General features: G+C 44.9%; 2 protein-coding genes across 2 annotated transcripts; both read left to right on the forward strand.

Annotated features, from left to right (window-relative positions):
- Window positions 1-2,872: 2,872 nt before the first annotated feature.
- Window positions 2,873-6,510, forward strand: MRPL20 (mitochondrial ribosomal protein L20). The gene is made up of 4 exons (XM_080631163.1): window positions 2,873-2,990; window positions 3,948-4,058; window positions 4,346-4,423; window positions 5,854-6,510. The coding sequence occupies exons 1-4, from the start codon at window positions 2,904-2,906 to the stop codon at window positions 6,028-6,030; spliced, it is 453 nt and encodes a 150-aa protein (XP_080487289.1). The 5' UTR covers window positions 2,873-2,903; the 3' UTR covers window positions 6,031-6,510.
- An 18-nt stretch (window positions 6,511-6,528) lies between these two features.
- CCNL2 (cyclin L2) lies at window positions 6,529-17,025 on the forward strand. The gene is made up of 11 exons (XM_080631153.1): window positions 6,529-6,902; window positions 7,872-7,946; window positions 8,231-8,340; window positions 8,587-8,707; window positions 9,901-9,965; window positions 12,711-12,810; window positions 12,895-12,999; window positions 13,216-13,357; window positions 14,079-14,196; window positions 14,285-14,377; window positions 15,661-17,025. Exons 1-11 carry the CDS (start codon window positions 6,579-6,581, stop codon window positions 16,013-16,015), a joined length of 1,608 nt encoding a protein of 535 aa, XP_080487279.1. The 5' UTR covers window positions 6,529-6,578; the 3' UTR covers window positions 16,016-17,025.
- The last annotated feature ends 284 nt before the right edge of the window (window positions 17,026-17,309 follow it).

Here is a 17,309-nt window from a genome sequence, read left to right on the forward strand (position 1 = left end):
CCATTTACCGCAGCTCTGCATTGTAATAACTGTGTCCCACATCTGAAAGCGTGCCTCTACTTTCTCATTTTCAGATGTCAAGCACTGCGGCAGCGTTTTTGTGTACTAACTCATCCCAAGGTTTACAATTGATTTCAAAAGCCCTTCAGCTGGCAGCTCCATTTGGGTTTTAACAAGACTGCAAACCCCAGGAGCAGCTCTGCTTGGACAGGCACGTTCCTGGGAGAAGGGGAACAAGGGAACAAGGGGAATAAACTGTGAAAATGGTTTAGGAATACATGCATGAGAGAGAGAGTATCTAAAAAGGCAGAGAGGAACAACCTCATCAGAGGATGCAGGTCCATTTTCATCTTGTTCCACCCATTTTCTTCAGTGCATTCTCAGGCTGAACGGCTCCTAGGGGAGAATGCAGGGTAGCAGCCTCCTCTCAAGCTGCAAAATCTCTTCATAGATCTATCCAGACATCCAGAGGGAAATCACAATTGAATCTGTCCTGCTTTCAGTTGCTGCCCAGCCAGACACAGTGTTAATAAAGCTCTGAATCTGCGCAGCAAAGCAGATGGTGCTGGATGTAATAAATGTGACAAATGGCAGGGAGGCTTCTAAAGAGTCTCAGTATTTACACTGCCAATCTCACAACCATTGATTTAAATATGTCATGTTTTTCAAGCTTGATTTATGTCTTCTCAGTGGAGAAAGGACAACACAGACACAAAGCAAAACCATAGGAGGTACAATTAAAGTTAGACTTAAACTCTATTAAGATCGCTATGTTGGTGCTGGGCAACTGAGAATTCTACCCCAAAATCACTTCACTGTGCTGTTTTGGGGCAGCACAGAGTTTCTACAGCCCCACAGAGAACAGGGCTGACTGCTCTGTGCAGCTTGCCATTCTGCATGTCTTAACACAACACTGTGTTTCTACCAGAGCCCAGCAGAAGGAACACCTCTGGACTGAATTCAGTGCTGGCATCTAACCTGCACAAGCCTGATGCAGATGGAGCCAATCCTGAGGACTCCCTAAGCCTGATTCTCAGGCCCTGAAGGGCAAAGAACAACCCAAACTCCTTCCTCCTGGCTGTGTTTTGCCTGCCTGTTGCCACAAAGGAGCTGTGTCAGTCAGCTCTGTGGAGTGAAGCTTCCCTTTGGGAGTCCGAAGTGGTGAAAGGAGGGATGAAATGTGTGCAAATGACACTTCCATCCCCGCATCTGTGCTTCCCCATACCAAAATCATTCTTCAGCACCAAACTCCCACTAAAACAGACAAACAACGCAATAAACCATCAATAACTGCTACTGAAACCAGCTTGGAATAACCAGGCTGATGGAGTCGCATGGATCCGAGGAATGTTTTACATTGGCTTTGAGCATTTCTCTACCATTCTGATTCTTTGCAGATCCAGTGTGCTCTGTTCTGTGATGTCCATTACAAGCTCTGCCAGTCTCACAGGCTTCCCGCTGATTGGTGTGACCGTTCCAGCTTACAGATAAATGCTCTAGCTGAGGAAGAGGGACGGGAAAAGGAAAATGAAACAGTTTGGTACTTGTTGAACCAGGAAAACATTGAGCCTGTGTTCCTTCCTTTTCCACGCAGCTTTTACACCTGGAAACAGTCAGAAGTCTGGGGTTTGTCTGCAAGTATCAGTATAAAACCAAACTGTGTGCCCAAATGAACAGACATTCCAGTTTATCAGCAAAACCTTTGACAGTAATATTCATTTTAGAATAATACTTGTTTGTATGTAATTAACAACAGTGAGAAGCATAAAAACACGCTCATGCAGGCAGATATTCAGGTATCTGTAAGTGTTGACAGTTTGAGTTGCTAAAGAAGCTATAAATGATGCTTAACTCCTCAGTAGCACTTGCGTCTGTAGAAGGCAGCCTGGACGCACTGTTTTACCCTTCATGGAAAACCTTTCCTTTTCCTTTGGAAAAAGCCCACACATTCTAATGATTCTAACAACCAAGTGAGGTTGGTGTCAAACCCCAGCAAGAAAGATCCCCCAAGGCTCTAATTGTGTGATATTCGCACATCCTTTACAATCCCCTGCCCAAGAGTGGGAAAGACATCTTGAGGATGGAGAAGTTACGGAGCAATAGCTAACAGGAGCACTATTGCTCTGAGATGCTGAACTAGCGATGATTAAAGATGATCAGGCAAATTCGTTGGTTCTCTGATGCCAGGACACTGGCTGCTAAGAAATCACTGTCCTCTCTCTATAATGACAGCACCATCTTGTGGTGTGCTGCAGGCCGTAGAATTCTATTTCACATCTCAGAATCTCCCGCAAACAGAAGGATGCTGTAAGACCCAGTATGGAATTCTTCCGTCATTGAAAACAGCACAAAAGCTTTTCATGCTGCTTTAACATTGCTGGTTTAAGCTGAATGAATTATGAGCACTCTTAGTATTTTCTTGTGGGTAACATCATGTCTTCTATTCACAGAATCCCAGACTGGTTTGTGTCGGAAGGGACCTTAAAGCTCATCCAGCTCCAACCCCTGCCACGGGCAGGGACACCTTCCACTGGAGCAGCTTGCTCCAAGCCCCTGTGTCCAACCTGGCCTTGAACACTGCCAGGGATGGGGCAGCCACAGCTTCTCTGGGCACCCTGTGCCAGCGCCTCAGCACCCTCACAGGGAAGAGCTTCTGCCTAAGAGCTCATCTCAGTCTCCCCTCGGGCAGGTTAAAGCCATTCCCCTTGGCCTGTCCCCACAGGCCCTTGTCCAAAGCCCCTCTCCGGGTTTCCTGTAGCCCCTTTAGGCACTGGAGCTGCTTTAAGATCCTCTCGGAGCCTCCCCTCCCGCTCTCCCAACCCGGAGGAAGAGCCGCGGCCGCACCGCCTTCTCCCCGCCCCGGAAGGCGCAGGGCACGGCGCTGCCGCGGCCGGGCCGAGGAGATGGTGGTGCTGAGCGGGGCGCGCTGGCTCCGCTGCCGCCTCACGGACCGCTTCTGGAGGGTGCAGGAGGTGCTCAAGTATGCGCGGGTGAGTGACCGGCTGCGGGCGGCGGTGCCCGGGGTGGGGAGCAGGTGAGCGGTCGGTCCCCTTGGTGGGTGCCCGCAGGCCCTTCCCTTACGGGGCTTGGAGCAAGCTGCTCTAGTGGAAGGTGACCCTACCCGTGGCAGGGGGTTGGAGCTGGATGAGCTTTGAGGTCCTTGCAGCCCAAACCAGTCTGGGGTTAAACCTGGAGGCCATAAACATGGACAGTGTTTGTGCCACAACACAGCACCCATGGGCCAATGTGATTTTAACCTTGGCCTTTATTCAAGTGCATTTTACAGGGTGAAAGATGCTGCTTCACAATGTGATTTCAGCTGAAGCTCAAGCAATCAAGTCTAGGCTCAGGAAGAGAAGAACCTTTCTGTTTCACGGGCAGACTGTTTGCAGCCAGCAGTACATCTTGCTGTAGGAGTGAGATGGGAAACGTTAAAGTAACTGACAGTATCTTGGTGCCCTCAGAACCAGTCGTCGTTACTGATTTGTCTGTGCAGCACTGGCAGCATCTTTGTGCTTCATGTCAGATGGATGGCAGTGGATCTCCAGTAAACTCCATTCATTATGCTTTCTGCCGGGGCAGCTGCCTGGTTTTGATGTATCAGAGGCTCCTGGCCCGTCCCTGTGTTCATCCTGTCAAAACTAAGGGGGAATGAGAATACATGCATGAGTGCAGGGGTTGGGAAAGCACTGAAGATGATTCTGTGGTTGCCTCCCCCCCCAGCCTAAAATGAGGTCTGGTTTTGGCTCCAACTCCCCAGCTTCAGGAAAGAATACGTCCATTTTATGCCAAACTGAAGGCTTAGCTGCTGTTTGTAAAGTATTCAGTGATCCTTGTTAGGAAGCGTTGAGGAATGCAAATCAGCACTTATTAAGTAATATTGTTAAGTATTAAGGGTTTAACAGCCTTCAGGATAACTGGACAAGAACATGTTGGGTTTCTTCCAGCACTTCCGTGGCAGGAAGAACCGCTGCTACAAGCTGGCAGTACGGAGCGTCCGGAGAGCCTTTGTGAAGTCCACCAAGGCCAGGAGAGAGAAGAAGAGGTTCCTGAGAGCGGTAAAGAGCAACGTGTTAGATCTATGATGGCGGAAGAGCACAATGGAAAGAGCTGTTTTCCTTGGGGTGGGCTCTCAAAATGCTTTAATAATGGGTTAAAGATATGAGTTTGAAGTAAGCGTATCCCTCTGTGGTCTGAAACAGCTCACATTCTGAGGTTCATACATGTAGATGTTGTACTGAGAAGACTGTAGGCCTGAATATGTTACCTGTGAGCAGAGCAGCATGACAAAATGTTTCCTGTTAAAGTATTTTACCATCCAAAGTGTTCATTTTTACCCTTTCAGCTCTGGATCACTAGGATTGGAGCAGCTTCTCTGGAACATGGTTTGAAGTACCCATCTTTCATAAGCAATCTGCTTAAGGTAAGGATGGTGCTTGAAGAATAACCACTTTGAAACAACACATTGTCTGAGGCAGGTCTTCTGGAGTGCCAGGAAAATGAGTTTCCTAAAACTCTGACATCTTTCAAAGAGATGTAGTCTGCCAAAGCAGATCAAAGGGTTGCTGGTTCCTGGCTAAGGATGCAACTGCCTTTGATTGCAGCTGCAGCCTCCACTTGCTCATCTTTGAGGAGTAACAGTGGCACAGGGCATGGTAGAGGGATGGAAAAGCTCCTTCTATCAGACACCTTCTGCCAACACTGCCCTGCTTCCTCCTTCTAGTGATGAATGGCATTCTGCTTAGGAGAGCAGGTTTGTTCACTTCAGGAACTAAGTTCTGCCCTAAACCTGTTCCTCTTCCTCCTGTGCACAATGTTCACCTCGTATCCTGGTTAACATTGTTGCTCTATACCTTGTTCTGTTCCCAAAACGTTTACTGTGCATCTTAAGAGCACGGTTGTAAAATGCTTTTACACTTGCTGCTGCTGCACGCATTAAGGCCTTTCCTTTTACTCCAAGAAATTTAAATGTACAAAGCTTGGGTTAGCAAAAACAACCTGAAGAAGCTCTATTCCTTTCACTGGTGTTGTGTTTTGGGGAGCATGGGCAATGAGTTGGTGCTATTGTCCCTTGTTCTTAAACATGCCAAGGGATTGGTTTGAATTTGGTGGTACAGGAACTGCAAATGGCTGTAATAAAAAGGTAATGTTTGTCCTTTTAAGAGTGGAACTCCACATAAATCTATAGCATATTTCAAGACATTGTATTTCAAATCAATAGATAACTTTCTAGGTTTTCTGATATGTTGAAATATGGAATTCATACGCTTGTGCTCGTGGTTACTCTTGTCACACTGTAACCAAAGCATCAAGCACTACCAAAAAGCTAACTTAATTTTTCCTTCTTTTTCCTTTTTTTTTCCCTGTCCCTTTGATTCTTGCCTCGGAGCAATGTATTTTTGTAAGGTTCTTTGTTAAAAGATCCAGACTGTTTTCAGTAACACCTACCTAAAGGATATGCACTAACTATGCAGTATCTAGTGGTGTTAAGGGTGTTTGACCCTGCAGTCTGTGTTTCTCTACTCCAGGACACATTTTAATGTTCCAAGCAGCTTGTAGACAACAAGTAAACTTGATTATGTCTAAGCACTGAAGAAATGCCATGGATTAACCTGTAACACGTGGCCTGCCACAAAATGAGAGGCTCTTGGTTTCTACTTGGAGAAAGTCAGTGAACAAATGTTATATTTTAATGAGACATCCATGGTTGAGTTGTGTGACAGTTCTCTAAGTTCCCAAACTGTACAGCATAGAAAAAAGATCATTTGCCTTAGGACTTGCGGCAATCATTAGGCACTGTAGTGTTGTTCCTAAAAATTACAGGACTTAACCAACACATTCTCTTGTGTTTAGTCCCAGGTGGAGCTGAACAGGAAAGTGATTGCAGATCTGGCTATTTACGAGCCAAAGACATTCAAGTCCCTAGCTGCCTTAGCCCAGAGAAGGAGACAAGAAGGCTTCCTTGCTGCACTGGGAGATGGGAAAGAACCAGAGGGGATCTTCTCACGCATCGTACACCGCCAGTATTGATGGGAAAGAGCCTGCAGATACGTGTTATGAACAGGAACTTGTGGTGCAGGGTCAGCCCCCTTACTGACCACTGCTGAGAGCACGGCTGTGGAGCAGAGTCCTCAGAGATGGTTCCAGAAGGAGGAGGGGAGGGCCTGGGTGCAGTGGTGACTGTCCCCTAGGGTGTTGTGACTGAAACCGCGGTTTGAAGTGGGGACTGTAGAAATCCCACTGTTGACGTATACATCACGCTTTCTGTCCCATTACGAACTTAATAAAGGCGATTTTGGTTAATTCCTAGCGGGAAAGCGGTGATTCGGGAGCTCCATCGCTCCTGAGGGAAGCGGCGCGTACCGGAAGTTCTTCCCCGTCCGCCCTGTTCGAATTCCCAACAGCTGCGTCACACCGCTACGTTCGGCTCCGGGGCTGTGCGTCACACGTCATGGCGGCCGGGCCAATGGGTGAGCGCCCATTCGCTGCGCCCCACCAATAGGCGACGACCGGAGGTGGAGAAAGGGAGGGGTTGCGGGGAAGGAGAGCTCAGCCAGGCGAGGCGGCGGCACCACAAAATGGCGGCGGGGCCCGGTAGCGCGGCGGCTGTGGCGGCGGTGGGAGGCGGCGGCCCCGCGGGGCCTCAGGCCGCCGGCACGATGGCGGCAGGGTCCGCTTCGGCGGGGAGCGGAGCGCCGGTGCCGGGCCCTGGAGCGGTGCTGATCGGGGACCGGCTGTACTCCGGCGTGCTGATCACGCTGGAGAACTGCCTTCTGCCTGAGCACACGCTGCGCTTCACCCCATCCATGAGCAGCGGCCTCGACCCCGACACCGAGACCGAGCTGCGCGTCACGGGCTGCGAGCTCATCCAGGCGGCCGGCATCCTACTCCGTCTGCCGCAGGTGGGGCTCGGCCGCGGCCTGGTCGGGCGGGGTGGGGAGGCCTCTCGCCGAGGGAGAGCTTTGTTTGCTGGGCCTCGGCGTGGCGGCGGGCGGAGCCGGGCCTCGGCCGCCATCCACAGCCACAGAGAGGGGGGAAGGTGGGGAGTTGTCCATTTTAGCTGGGGTTTGGGCCGTGAGGCCTGCGGCCTTCCCCGCCCGGCCGGGAGCAGGAAGCGGGTGATGTAACCGCCTTCCTGCGCCGCCTCCCCCGGCAGGCCCGGGCGGTGCCTGTTTGATACCGGAGCCTGCGAAAAGTAGGAGTTTTTTAGGCTCTTCTGGAGTTGTTGTGGCCTCGGAAACGGTTTGTTTCCTGGTAAAATCCAACGGAAAAACAGCCTCGATGCTCTCCGAGTATAAAACTTTCCAGCTACTGAGTTTCAGCTGCTTAAATTCATAGGATCACAAAATGGATTGGGCTGGACTTTAAAAAGCTTATCCAGTTCCAAGTCCCTCCCATGGGCAGGTTCACCTTCCACTAGACCAGGTTGCTCAAACTATATTATAAGCATATGCAAATCATAACATAATAAGATTTTTTCCCTCCCCAAGCCAAAAAAAGGTAAAAGTTTTCCTGTTACTCTCACTTTTATTGGGTTCTAGTGTTTAGGTTGGTGTTGGGTTTCTTCTTTTTTACTCATTTGGAGCATGTTTTCACTCTTTATGAGAGAAGTTTGCAGTTTCATGCATGTATTTGACTTGAAGCCTATTTGTGGTGTTGGGTATCTTGATTTGTTATTAAGGTGCAGTGCTAGTTTCCTTTAGCTGCCACTAAACTTTAACATGTTAAATGTAGCTTAGCTAGTCTTCTGGGTCATTAGACTTAGATTGGGTGGTACAGGAACTGCAAATGGGTCATCATTAACATCATGCTAAGCAATTTCTCTTTGGAGCTGGTAGTTTTGTTAATCCCTGTTGTGGTTACTCTTGCAGGTGGCTATGGCTACAGGACAGGTGCTGTTTCAACGGTTTTTTTATACCAAGTCTTTTGTGAAGCATTCCATGGAGGTAAGAACGCACTAAAATATGTGTATGGCTCAAATCTGACTTAATCTTTGGTCTGTTCTGGCAAGTTGTCATCTTAGAGGTGATCAGGGTGTTAGTAACTATTCTGTAGCTTTTACGTACAGATCAACATGACTTTACAAGGCTATATGACACTGATTTACCCTAATCTTTAGTATTTCCTTGTTTTACCACCATTTTCTGTTGTTATCCCTCCTTAAGCTGTTGGAGGAGATCAGTTCCTGAGTTGAGCAAAACATCAGTACCTTGCAATACTTCTATTTCAGCATGTGTCAATGGCCTGCGTTCACTTGGCATCCAAAATTGAGGAAGCACCAAGACGCATAAGGGATGTGATTAACGTGTTCCATCGGCTCAGACATCTACGGGAAAAAAAGTAAGCTCAGACTTTGACATAATCTGAAGTGTTTCTGTTGTATTTTAACCATTACACTTTCTGGGCCAGTGGTGGTGTCATTCCCTATCTCATAAATCAGGGAACATCTTGAAGAGATCTCATAAAGGAGAAGTGAATATTTTGGTGGTATGAATACTGATGTCCCTTATTTTTACACAAACACAACCTGCTTATGAGCACTCTTTGAGATCAAGATCCTCTTCAGTATTTGAAACTGTCTTGCAGAAAACCTGTGCCTCTAATACTGGATCAAGAATATGTGAACTTGAAGAATCAAATAATTAAGGCAGAAAGAAGAGTGTTAAAGGAGTTGGGATTTTGTGTTCATGTGAAGCACCCTCATAAGGTTTGTACTGTATAAGTTAACTTCATAACCAGTGCTTCATATGCTATAAATGGTTTTATTAGCTGCCTAATTGTATGGAAAGTGTATGGTTGTAATGATAATGCTAGTTAATTCAGTAAAGCTAGCTTCTTATGATCCCAATCTCTTCTTTCTCATTCAAGAGATTCTTACTAATTGGTCTTGTATCACTGCTGAATGACGGCTGGAGGTGGATGCAGATGCTAAGTATTCCTTGAAGTCAAATCACATGAGTAGGTAGCTTTGGTGTTAGAAAACATCAGCCAAACACAGGTTCTTGAGCAGAAAGGCATTTGGAGATTTAAGGTTGTGATAGTTTGAGATACGCTGAGGTTATGAAACCCATATGAGCTAGTTAAGTGTTTCTTATGTTCTGAGAAGTACACTCAGGTGTGAAGGAGCTTGATAGAAATGGGACAGTTCTCTGTTGAAGTATCTCATGTCAGATTAGGATAATAGTAGAGATGCAACTACTGCAGATGTTCAAGTTGGTGCTTGAGCACCATTAGCATCATGCCATAAGTAGCTAAGTGGTAAAAGAACCTCCTACTTTTGTGCCAGTGGAACTTGAGTCCTTGCTCTTTCTTCCCCTAAAAACTACCACTGTCTTAAAGTCATCCTTTTCAATCTACTTGACTTTCAGAATTCACTCATGTTATCAGTACCCCAGAGGACAGTTGTACTTGTTTGCTAGTTAGTAAATTTTTTTGCTGTTAGTCTTTTTATCTGCATCCTTGTTTTCAAACCTAAGAAAAAGCCTAGAACTGAATAAACCAGTGGCACACAACATGTTAGATCTGTTCTCTGTGCACACTCTTCTTCTTCACTGCTTATTGCACCTAGCAATATTTTCTCCCAAGTTACAGCTAAAAGAAATCATGAGTTGTATAGGAGAACGTACCTAGCTTGAAAACAGTTGAAGAGAAGACATCTAGATGAATAGCATGGTGCCTGAGCACAGAAGATGGAAAGCTTAGGAAGGTCAGATTTGTTGAGTTGCCAGCTTTTGCATTGCAGAGCAGAAGCTGTGTGGAGAAACACTGGGGATGTTGCAGATGCTCATGTGGAGTGTTTTAGAACTTGAAAGAGTTACAGATGCCTCATGGATGTCCCTCTGAAATAAGTAGGTGGCTCTCAAGATGCTTGTTAATAACTCGATAACCCGTATCTTCCAGATAATCGTTATGTACCTTCAGGTATTAGAATGTGAACGTAACCAACACCTGGTCCAGACATCATGGTAAGTTGATTTTCTTTGTTATAAGAGACCAGCAGGGGCAGTAGCAGAAATATGTCACTTGAGGCACTCTGGGCAGCATTGCTCAGATATGATTGTGGGCCACACCAGACAGCTCCACTGCTTCTTGGCGTGCCCCAAACTACTACCCAAATGTTGATCGGCCTCTTAAGTTAGAGGTGCTGTTTTAATGGTAAGGTAGCTTTCCACCCTGACTTCTTATTTCCCTCCTCTCTGCTTTTGCTCTTCAGCCGAAGGGAAAATGTTGGGTGGGTTATAGAGTTTCCTTCGGGTTTTTGTTTTCAGCCACAACTATGTGTAGTTAAAGTGCTGGGAGCTGGCTTTTTCCGGGGCTTGAACTTGATTACAGAGGTATCACTCAGCACAGATCCATTTCATTAACTATATGGGTAATGCAAGATGTCAGCTTCTAAGACTGGATAAATTTTTTCATGTTTGCCAAGAAATATCCTCTGCCTTGCTCTCATTAAGGTAGAGATTTGCTTGGGGATGGGAAGCTTATGTAAAATTTCAGGTCTTAAACTTCACAAGTAATGCTTTTAAGCAATAATGCTTTTTAACAAAGAGTGTGGTTTAAAAACCTTTAGTGAATCCAAAGATCATATTTCTGCTGACTGAACTGTCTGGTACTGTAACCTGCGTGTAGAGAACCAGTTTTGACTTTTCTTTTCTGTACTCTTTTAATCGAAGGGTAGCCTCTGAGGGTAAGTGACTAAGACTTCTCCTCTGCTGCCCAAGCGCTATGGTGCAGGGATAGCTGCCGTCTTCAGTCAAACCAAAGCAGGCTCTCCAAAGAGAAGGCTGACTCTAGACAGGTGGTATATACATGATAGTATAGTAACTGGCCAACTGCTTCTTGTGCTTATACTTTTTAACTTTTATTTTGATTGTGCATTTTGACTGTTGTATATTTTATAACCTGACTGTTGAAGTTCTGAAAGATATTTAATGTTCTATTTCGATAACTATTAAAATGGTGGGATTTAAGTCTTTAAGGGATGAATTAACACAAACTGAAATCTAGTTTCCATTTGTAAACTAGTTAGAAAACATTTGAGTACATGTGTGAAGCTTGGAGTCAAATGTAATACTTGGAGAAACTTCCCACAACCAGATCTCCCAGTACTGCTGCAGGAAGTACTCAATGTGAGTTGTGGACTACTCATTTCCAGTTTGCTATTTGTTATGAAAGGAGGGGGTAGGTAAGGAGGGAGGCAGGAAATTACCCCAATTGAGAAATGGCTTAGATGTTAAAATAACACATTTATGTGCTAATCCTTCCAGTACCTGAGAACTGGTGGGTATCCAGTATCATTGGGTTTTGAAATGTGCATTTACAAATTACCTTTTTCTTAAAGTCTTGTGACAAGGATTCATTTCCTCCTGTGTCTGAATCTGAGCCCACAGGGAAGATACGCAGAGGCCAAACTTGGAAGCATGCATGTTTTTGGTTTGGCACGTTAGACAGAGGCTCTGTGGCTCCCACATGTTTCAAATACTATTCTTTATCACTTCTTTTGCTGAAAGCTTTGTGTTCTCTTTGTAGTGGGGGGGGAAAGAAGTAGGTTTTGAAGTTCCTTTCCCCAGAAAGATGGGCTGATGTTCAATATTGCATCTCTGGGGCAGCAGTTGCTCTTTATATAAACAAGAATGTAAAACAACTGGGGCAGGTGGGAGCTTGATACTCTTAAGACAAAAGAACTTTAATCCTGTCCTGTGTTAAAGTAGGTTACGGGTGTCTGGACTGTGGTCTTTAGTTTGGATGTCTTGGAGGATAGTGAATCCTTGTATACTGGGTACCCACGTGGTTAATTACTGTTTCTAGAAAGCCTGTTATTTGGAGGATGTTCTACTGAGTCTGGTTTTAGCTTTTCCCCATCTGATATTTTGCTTAAAGTGCTCAAAAAAGTCTAGATCACTTTAAGCACATCAGGTGGCAGATTCAGAGGCAGTTACTTTGTGTATTTAAGATCTAAAAGAATAATGCTTAAGTGTTACTGACTGGAATATGTGCAATATTTTACAGTTTTCTCATTCTGTGAACATTCATTTTAAGCAACCTTACTGAAATGGGACAATTTGGAAACCTTATTTCATGTGCCAAAGAGGAGTTCTGCCTGAATACTATTCTCCTGAACTGATGTTCCCAAGGACCTCGATTTCTTCTGTGGCTGCTTTTTTGCATCGAAAAGAACACTGTTCTGGATGGAAAATAATGCTCCTGGAGGAAAAGGGACACCTTAAATCTCCAGTGGATCTTGACGTGTGCTGAAGTGGACCATGTTTTCATGGGAGACCTACGCCAGGAGCTGCAGCTTTCAGCAAACCATCTGGGTTCAGCCCTATTGCAGTGAAACATGTGAACCTAAAAATCTATAACTGAGTACTTCAGATTATATTGTATGTTGTCTAGATGAAAATGTTGGTTGCATGAGAGCAGGCCAGTAGAGATCCAGAAGGAAAAGTGGAGTTAAAATTGGTTCTCTTTTCACAACTGAATTTTCAGCAGTCAGTCAGTTCAATTGAATTCCTGTCACACATCCCTCCCCTTGAGGGATTTCTATTTTATTAATGAAATGATTCAATGTTCCTTTAGATTTACAGGAGTATAATGTTGAAGTCTGGTAACTGCAGACATAAGTAGTCTTTATAGAAGTAAAACCAAAACAAAACCACCCAGACGCTTTTTACAGTGCCATGCAACTTTGCTGCTCTCCTGTTTTTCAGGAATTACATGAATGATAGCCTGAGAACAGATGTCTTTGTAAGATTCCAGCCAGAAAGCATTGCCTGTGCATGTATTTACCTGGCAGCTAGGACGCTGGAGGTGAGCACAGAGTTCCATTCATGGCAAGTTTGTTAGGTCTTTTGTAGAAGCAGAAAACTAAGCGCGTCTTCCCTTCCCTTTCAGATTCCACTTCCTAATCGTCCACACTGGTTTTTACTCTTTGGAGCAACAGAGGAAGAAATCCAAGAAATCTGCTTAAAAATCTTGCAACTCTATACTCGGAAAAAGGTTTGCTGCTTTTTCATACTTTTCATTAAAGTCTTTGGGTTAGAACATGACATCTAAGAGAACACGGGAAGCCCTGTTCAAAACTAGCTGCGAGCCTGGCACGTTAAGTGGAAGAGGATAGTAGTCACAGTGTGTGGGTCTCTTTACCCCCTGTAAGTGAGTAAGCACAGCCTAGTTGACTGAGTTTTGTTATAAGTGGTGCTCCTGTGTTCACAGGTTGATTTATCTGACCTGGAAAGTAAAATAGAAAAGAAGAAATTAGCTATCGAAGAGGCAAAGGCGCAAGCGAAAGGTCTAGTGCCTGAGGGAGCCCCAGGTTTGGATAACACAGCAGGATTTTCCCCTATCCCGAAAAATGGTAAATAGTGGATAACTTCTTTGTAATGACTTTCTCATCTTAGATGTGTATTTATCCTTTTGGAGTGCATATGCAATGTGGTTTGATTTTTGTTTAAGCTGGCTTCTAGCAACTATTCAAATGGCAGAGTTTGAGTAGCAGTGTAACTTCGTGATCTGCTGAGACAGATAAAGGCTAAAATCAGTCTAATCTTAAGGCTGGTTTAAACATGTGTAGTGCAGGGGCTGGCTTTTATGTGGTTTTGGCAATTAACCTGAACAAATACTTGCGATTGGCGTATCATGCTGAAGCGATATTAAAACGCAGGTGTTACCAGGAGCTGTGGCAGGAGTGTTTTGGGGTGTTGGGAGGAATGTTCTCCTCTGTACGTGGTCAGAAGCTTCCAGTCCAGTGCAAGTCTTGCCTAAAAGAGAACTTCTACTATCTTAAGTAGTTGGCAAGGAAAGGAAGCTGCTGTTCTGCCTTGTTGAAGTGCTTTGAAAGCAACATGTTCCTATCAGTTAACTCCCCTGGGGTTACTTGAGTGTTTTGGCAGAGGTGTTTCAGGTTAATTCTGCCTCCTGTGAACTTCTTCAGATCTACTTCTTGTGGCTGGTTGTGTGTGCACACGTATACAAACCGCATGTGTACAGTGATGATGAGATGGGGTGAAGGAAGGCTTCAGTCCTTCTGGTCACTACTCATGCCTTCAAAATAAGGTAACAAAAGCTTGTTCTTCTAGAGTCCCCAAAAGAAGCGAAAGGAAATAAACCTTCACCGCTACCTGTTCAGGCAATGAAGAATGCTAAAAGGAAAACAGAGGGAGCAAAAAGAATGAGTTCAAACAGCCCTGTCAATGGGTAAGGCTTTCATAAAGAAGCAGCTTCTTTTTTTTTTTCCCCATGACTGCTTTAAGCAAAATAACTTGCTGTTTGTTGTCTCTTGCAGTGTTCAGAAGGGAAGAGAAAGCAGAAGTCGAAGTGGAAGTAGAGATCAGAGTTATTCAAGATCACCATCCAGATCTGCATCCCCTAAGCACAGGTATGCACTATGTATAAGAGCAGCATGTTGTGAGGAGCTCCCAGGCTGAAATCTTGCAGAATGAGCTTTGGTAGCCTCTCAGCCTATGGGGTTGTGAAATAACCTGGCAGTATGTGCTGGTAGTTAGAACTCCAAAAGCCTAATGGCTCAGAGTTGACCTGTCTTGGCTCACAGGTCAAAGGAGTTGCAGGGTCTGACCTTGTCCTGCCTGTGCCAAACAGACTGAAAAGAGAGTGTAAGCATGTTGGGGCATATTGGAATGTCAGCCTGCTTATTGGTGACGTGTCCCCCCCATGCAGCAGGGTGGTTTGTTGATTTGGGGGTTTTATGTTGGAAGTGGGGCATTTGTGGCTGCAACCTTCAGCAAGTTCTGTTCTTGCTGAACTGTGCTGAGTTGGGAAAGCATTTTCTGCAGTGGATGAACTCTTATCTCCAACCTTACTCCTATTGGCAGTTGCTCCTGCAAAACCTTATTTTATGAAACATGAAATGATCCTGGTTTGTATCTGGGTGAGAGTAGGAGCAGAGATTCATGCCCTTCCTTCAATGCAAGTCTGACTTCTTAATTCTGCAGTCATGCCATTGGTTTTGGGTGTGAACTGATAAAAGTCTGGCTTTATATTAAAGCAAATGTAGAAAAGACCGAAGTTAAAATCTGCTGATTAAAATTCTTCAGTGTTGAGTTCAAAATTGTGTTTTAGTCATTACCTGAATTTAATGAAGCATCTCTCAAATCTGGTTCTGTTCTGCCTTTGACTTTGAAGTTCAGCAAATAACTCTGATACCCGTAGAAGGGAAGACAGAGCCAGAAAGGAGCATTAACTCCAGACTTGGGTGTTTTGGTGACTGTAGTTCTGTAACTGAAGCAAGATGAGTAGTTTTACCTTTTGTCTTATTGTTGGCATCACTATGTGTAGCTATGGATGCATGTTTTGTAAGTAGTAAAGGGAAACCCCATAAATCTAAACCTGAGCAGTGATACTGCACTCCAAATGGATATGGATGTCTCAAAATCAGTATTTCTACAGTAACCAGATGTGCTCAAGTCTAGGAGACACTAGTTTTCATGGGATACTGCACAATGCAATACAGAATCAAGCACCTGGTCTCAAACTATGCTTGCACCTTGGCTCTATAAGGGAGAAGTGTTTGTCCATTGCTAGTTATACTAATAGGTGTGTGTGTATTGTGACTACATTCAGGTGCTAATAGTAATGTGGAGTAATTCTATTTAATATTGAGGAAGTAATATGTTTTCTTCACTGTTCTTTCTCTTTCCATAGGAAAAGTGAAAGTTATTCCACATCGAGCGGCTCCAAATCCCACAGCCGTTCCAGGAGCCGCAGTGACTCTCCCCCACGACAATTCAACCACAGTTCCAGCTACAAAGGTTCCAAGGTGAGAAGTTACAAGAAATCAAAAGACTACAAATACTCCACACACAAGCCCCGGAAATCCCGCAGCAGGAGCTCCTCACGTTCCCGGAGCCGATCACGGGAGCGCTCCGACCATTCTGGGAAGTACAAGAAGAAGAGCCACTACTACAGGAACCACAGGCACGAGCGTTCGCGCTCCTACGAGCGAGCGAGTCACCGCTATGAGCGAGAGCATCCTGGCCACAGCAGGCACAGGCGGTGAATAAAGCAAAACCTTCCTTCCTTTGGCATTTAAGCATTTGGTCTTCGCAGTGTAGGGTTAACCTGGCTTGTAACCCACCCAGCTTGAGTCATGTCCATTCTGCTGGCAGTTCTGTACTTCCTGTCATGAATCCAAAGGGAAAAAAAACACTTAATGGGACAAGATGATATGAAAGACTTAACCTGGTAAAATGTCTTTTGGTGATTGTTCTGCTGGAGTGTCCCCTAATAACACTGCAGAACCTGTCTCTGGATGCTCCTATGCCTGCTCTTTAGTAATGCCCATACTGTAGTGCAGTGGAGTGTGACTTGGGACTTCCAGTTCTGCGAGCAGGACCTGTGTTGCTCAGTAGTTGGAATACTGTGCTGAAGAGTCCTTCCCTGTGGAACTGGAAGGCCCAAGACGGCTCATAAACCCCATTGGAGTGGCTTGGTGCTAACAAAGCTGTCTTTTCATACTGACTCAGTTATGTTGTACAAATGTAAGGTGACTTTTTTTAGACCTGTTGCCTATATTAGGTTATATATGTGTATATATATTTTGCAGTGTTACAGTGCAGTATGGGAATATGGCCTTACTAAGCCTTTACACTTTATCCACGATGTAAATAAGCATTTGTTTAATACAGGTGGAAGATATATACAGAAAACTCAAAACTTGAACTCTATCAAAAGACTTGTGTAGAAAATTCTGATAAATGTGAAAGTATTTAGCTCTGTGTATTGAGAGTAGTATATTTTTATCTGTGCAATGCTGTGTGCAGGCCACCAGCTCCTAAGACATTTCCTATATCTACATTTTAAGTGGTTTGGAATTCTTTACTCAGGATCTTTGACACTCTGAAGAATTAGTAGTTTGTCAATCTGCATGCTTGTTGAAGAACAGAGCATTTACAAAACCAATAGCAACCCCCCCCCACAGCCCAGTAGTATCAGTTCTAGTGGTATATCTGAGCTGTTACTCTCATGCTCCCTAATTTCATTAAAGTATTTGATTTTCTATTACATTCACTTGATAGTAGTTTCTTATGAGCTTATACCACTGTGCCTACTCATAAGGAAAGAAATTTGGTGCTGAATGAGGATCAAATTGTAGTAATTTAAGACTAGCCTAAGCTGTTGCACCCTGAATGTAGGTGTAGTAGGTGTCATGCTGGGCCCATCCTGGAGGAGCAGATTGGTGCACTGTGTGAAACAGGCTGCTGTTAATGGAGCCTTTTGAGCTCTGTGAGTAGAACCACTGCCTGCTGCTTAAACTTCCTCTGCCTGCTCTGGGGGAATGAGATGGCTGAGGG

The sequence above is a fragment of the Psittacula echo genome, assembly GCF_963264785.1.
Source record: "Psittacula echo genome assembly, chromosome: 17".
NCBI lineage: Eukaryota > Metazoa > Chordata > Aves > Psittaciformes > Psittacidae > Psittacula > Psittacula echo.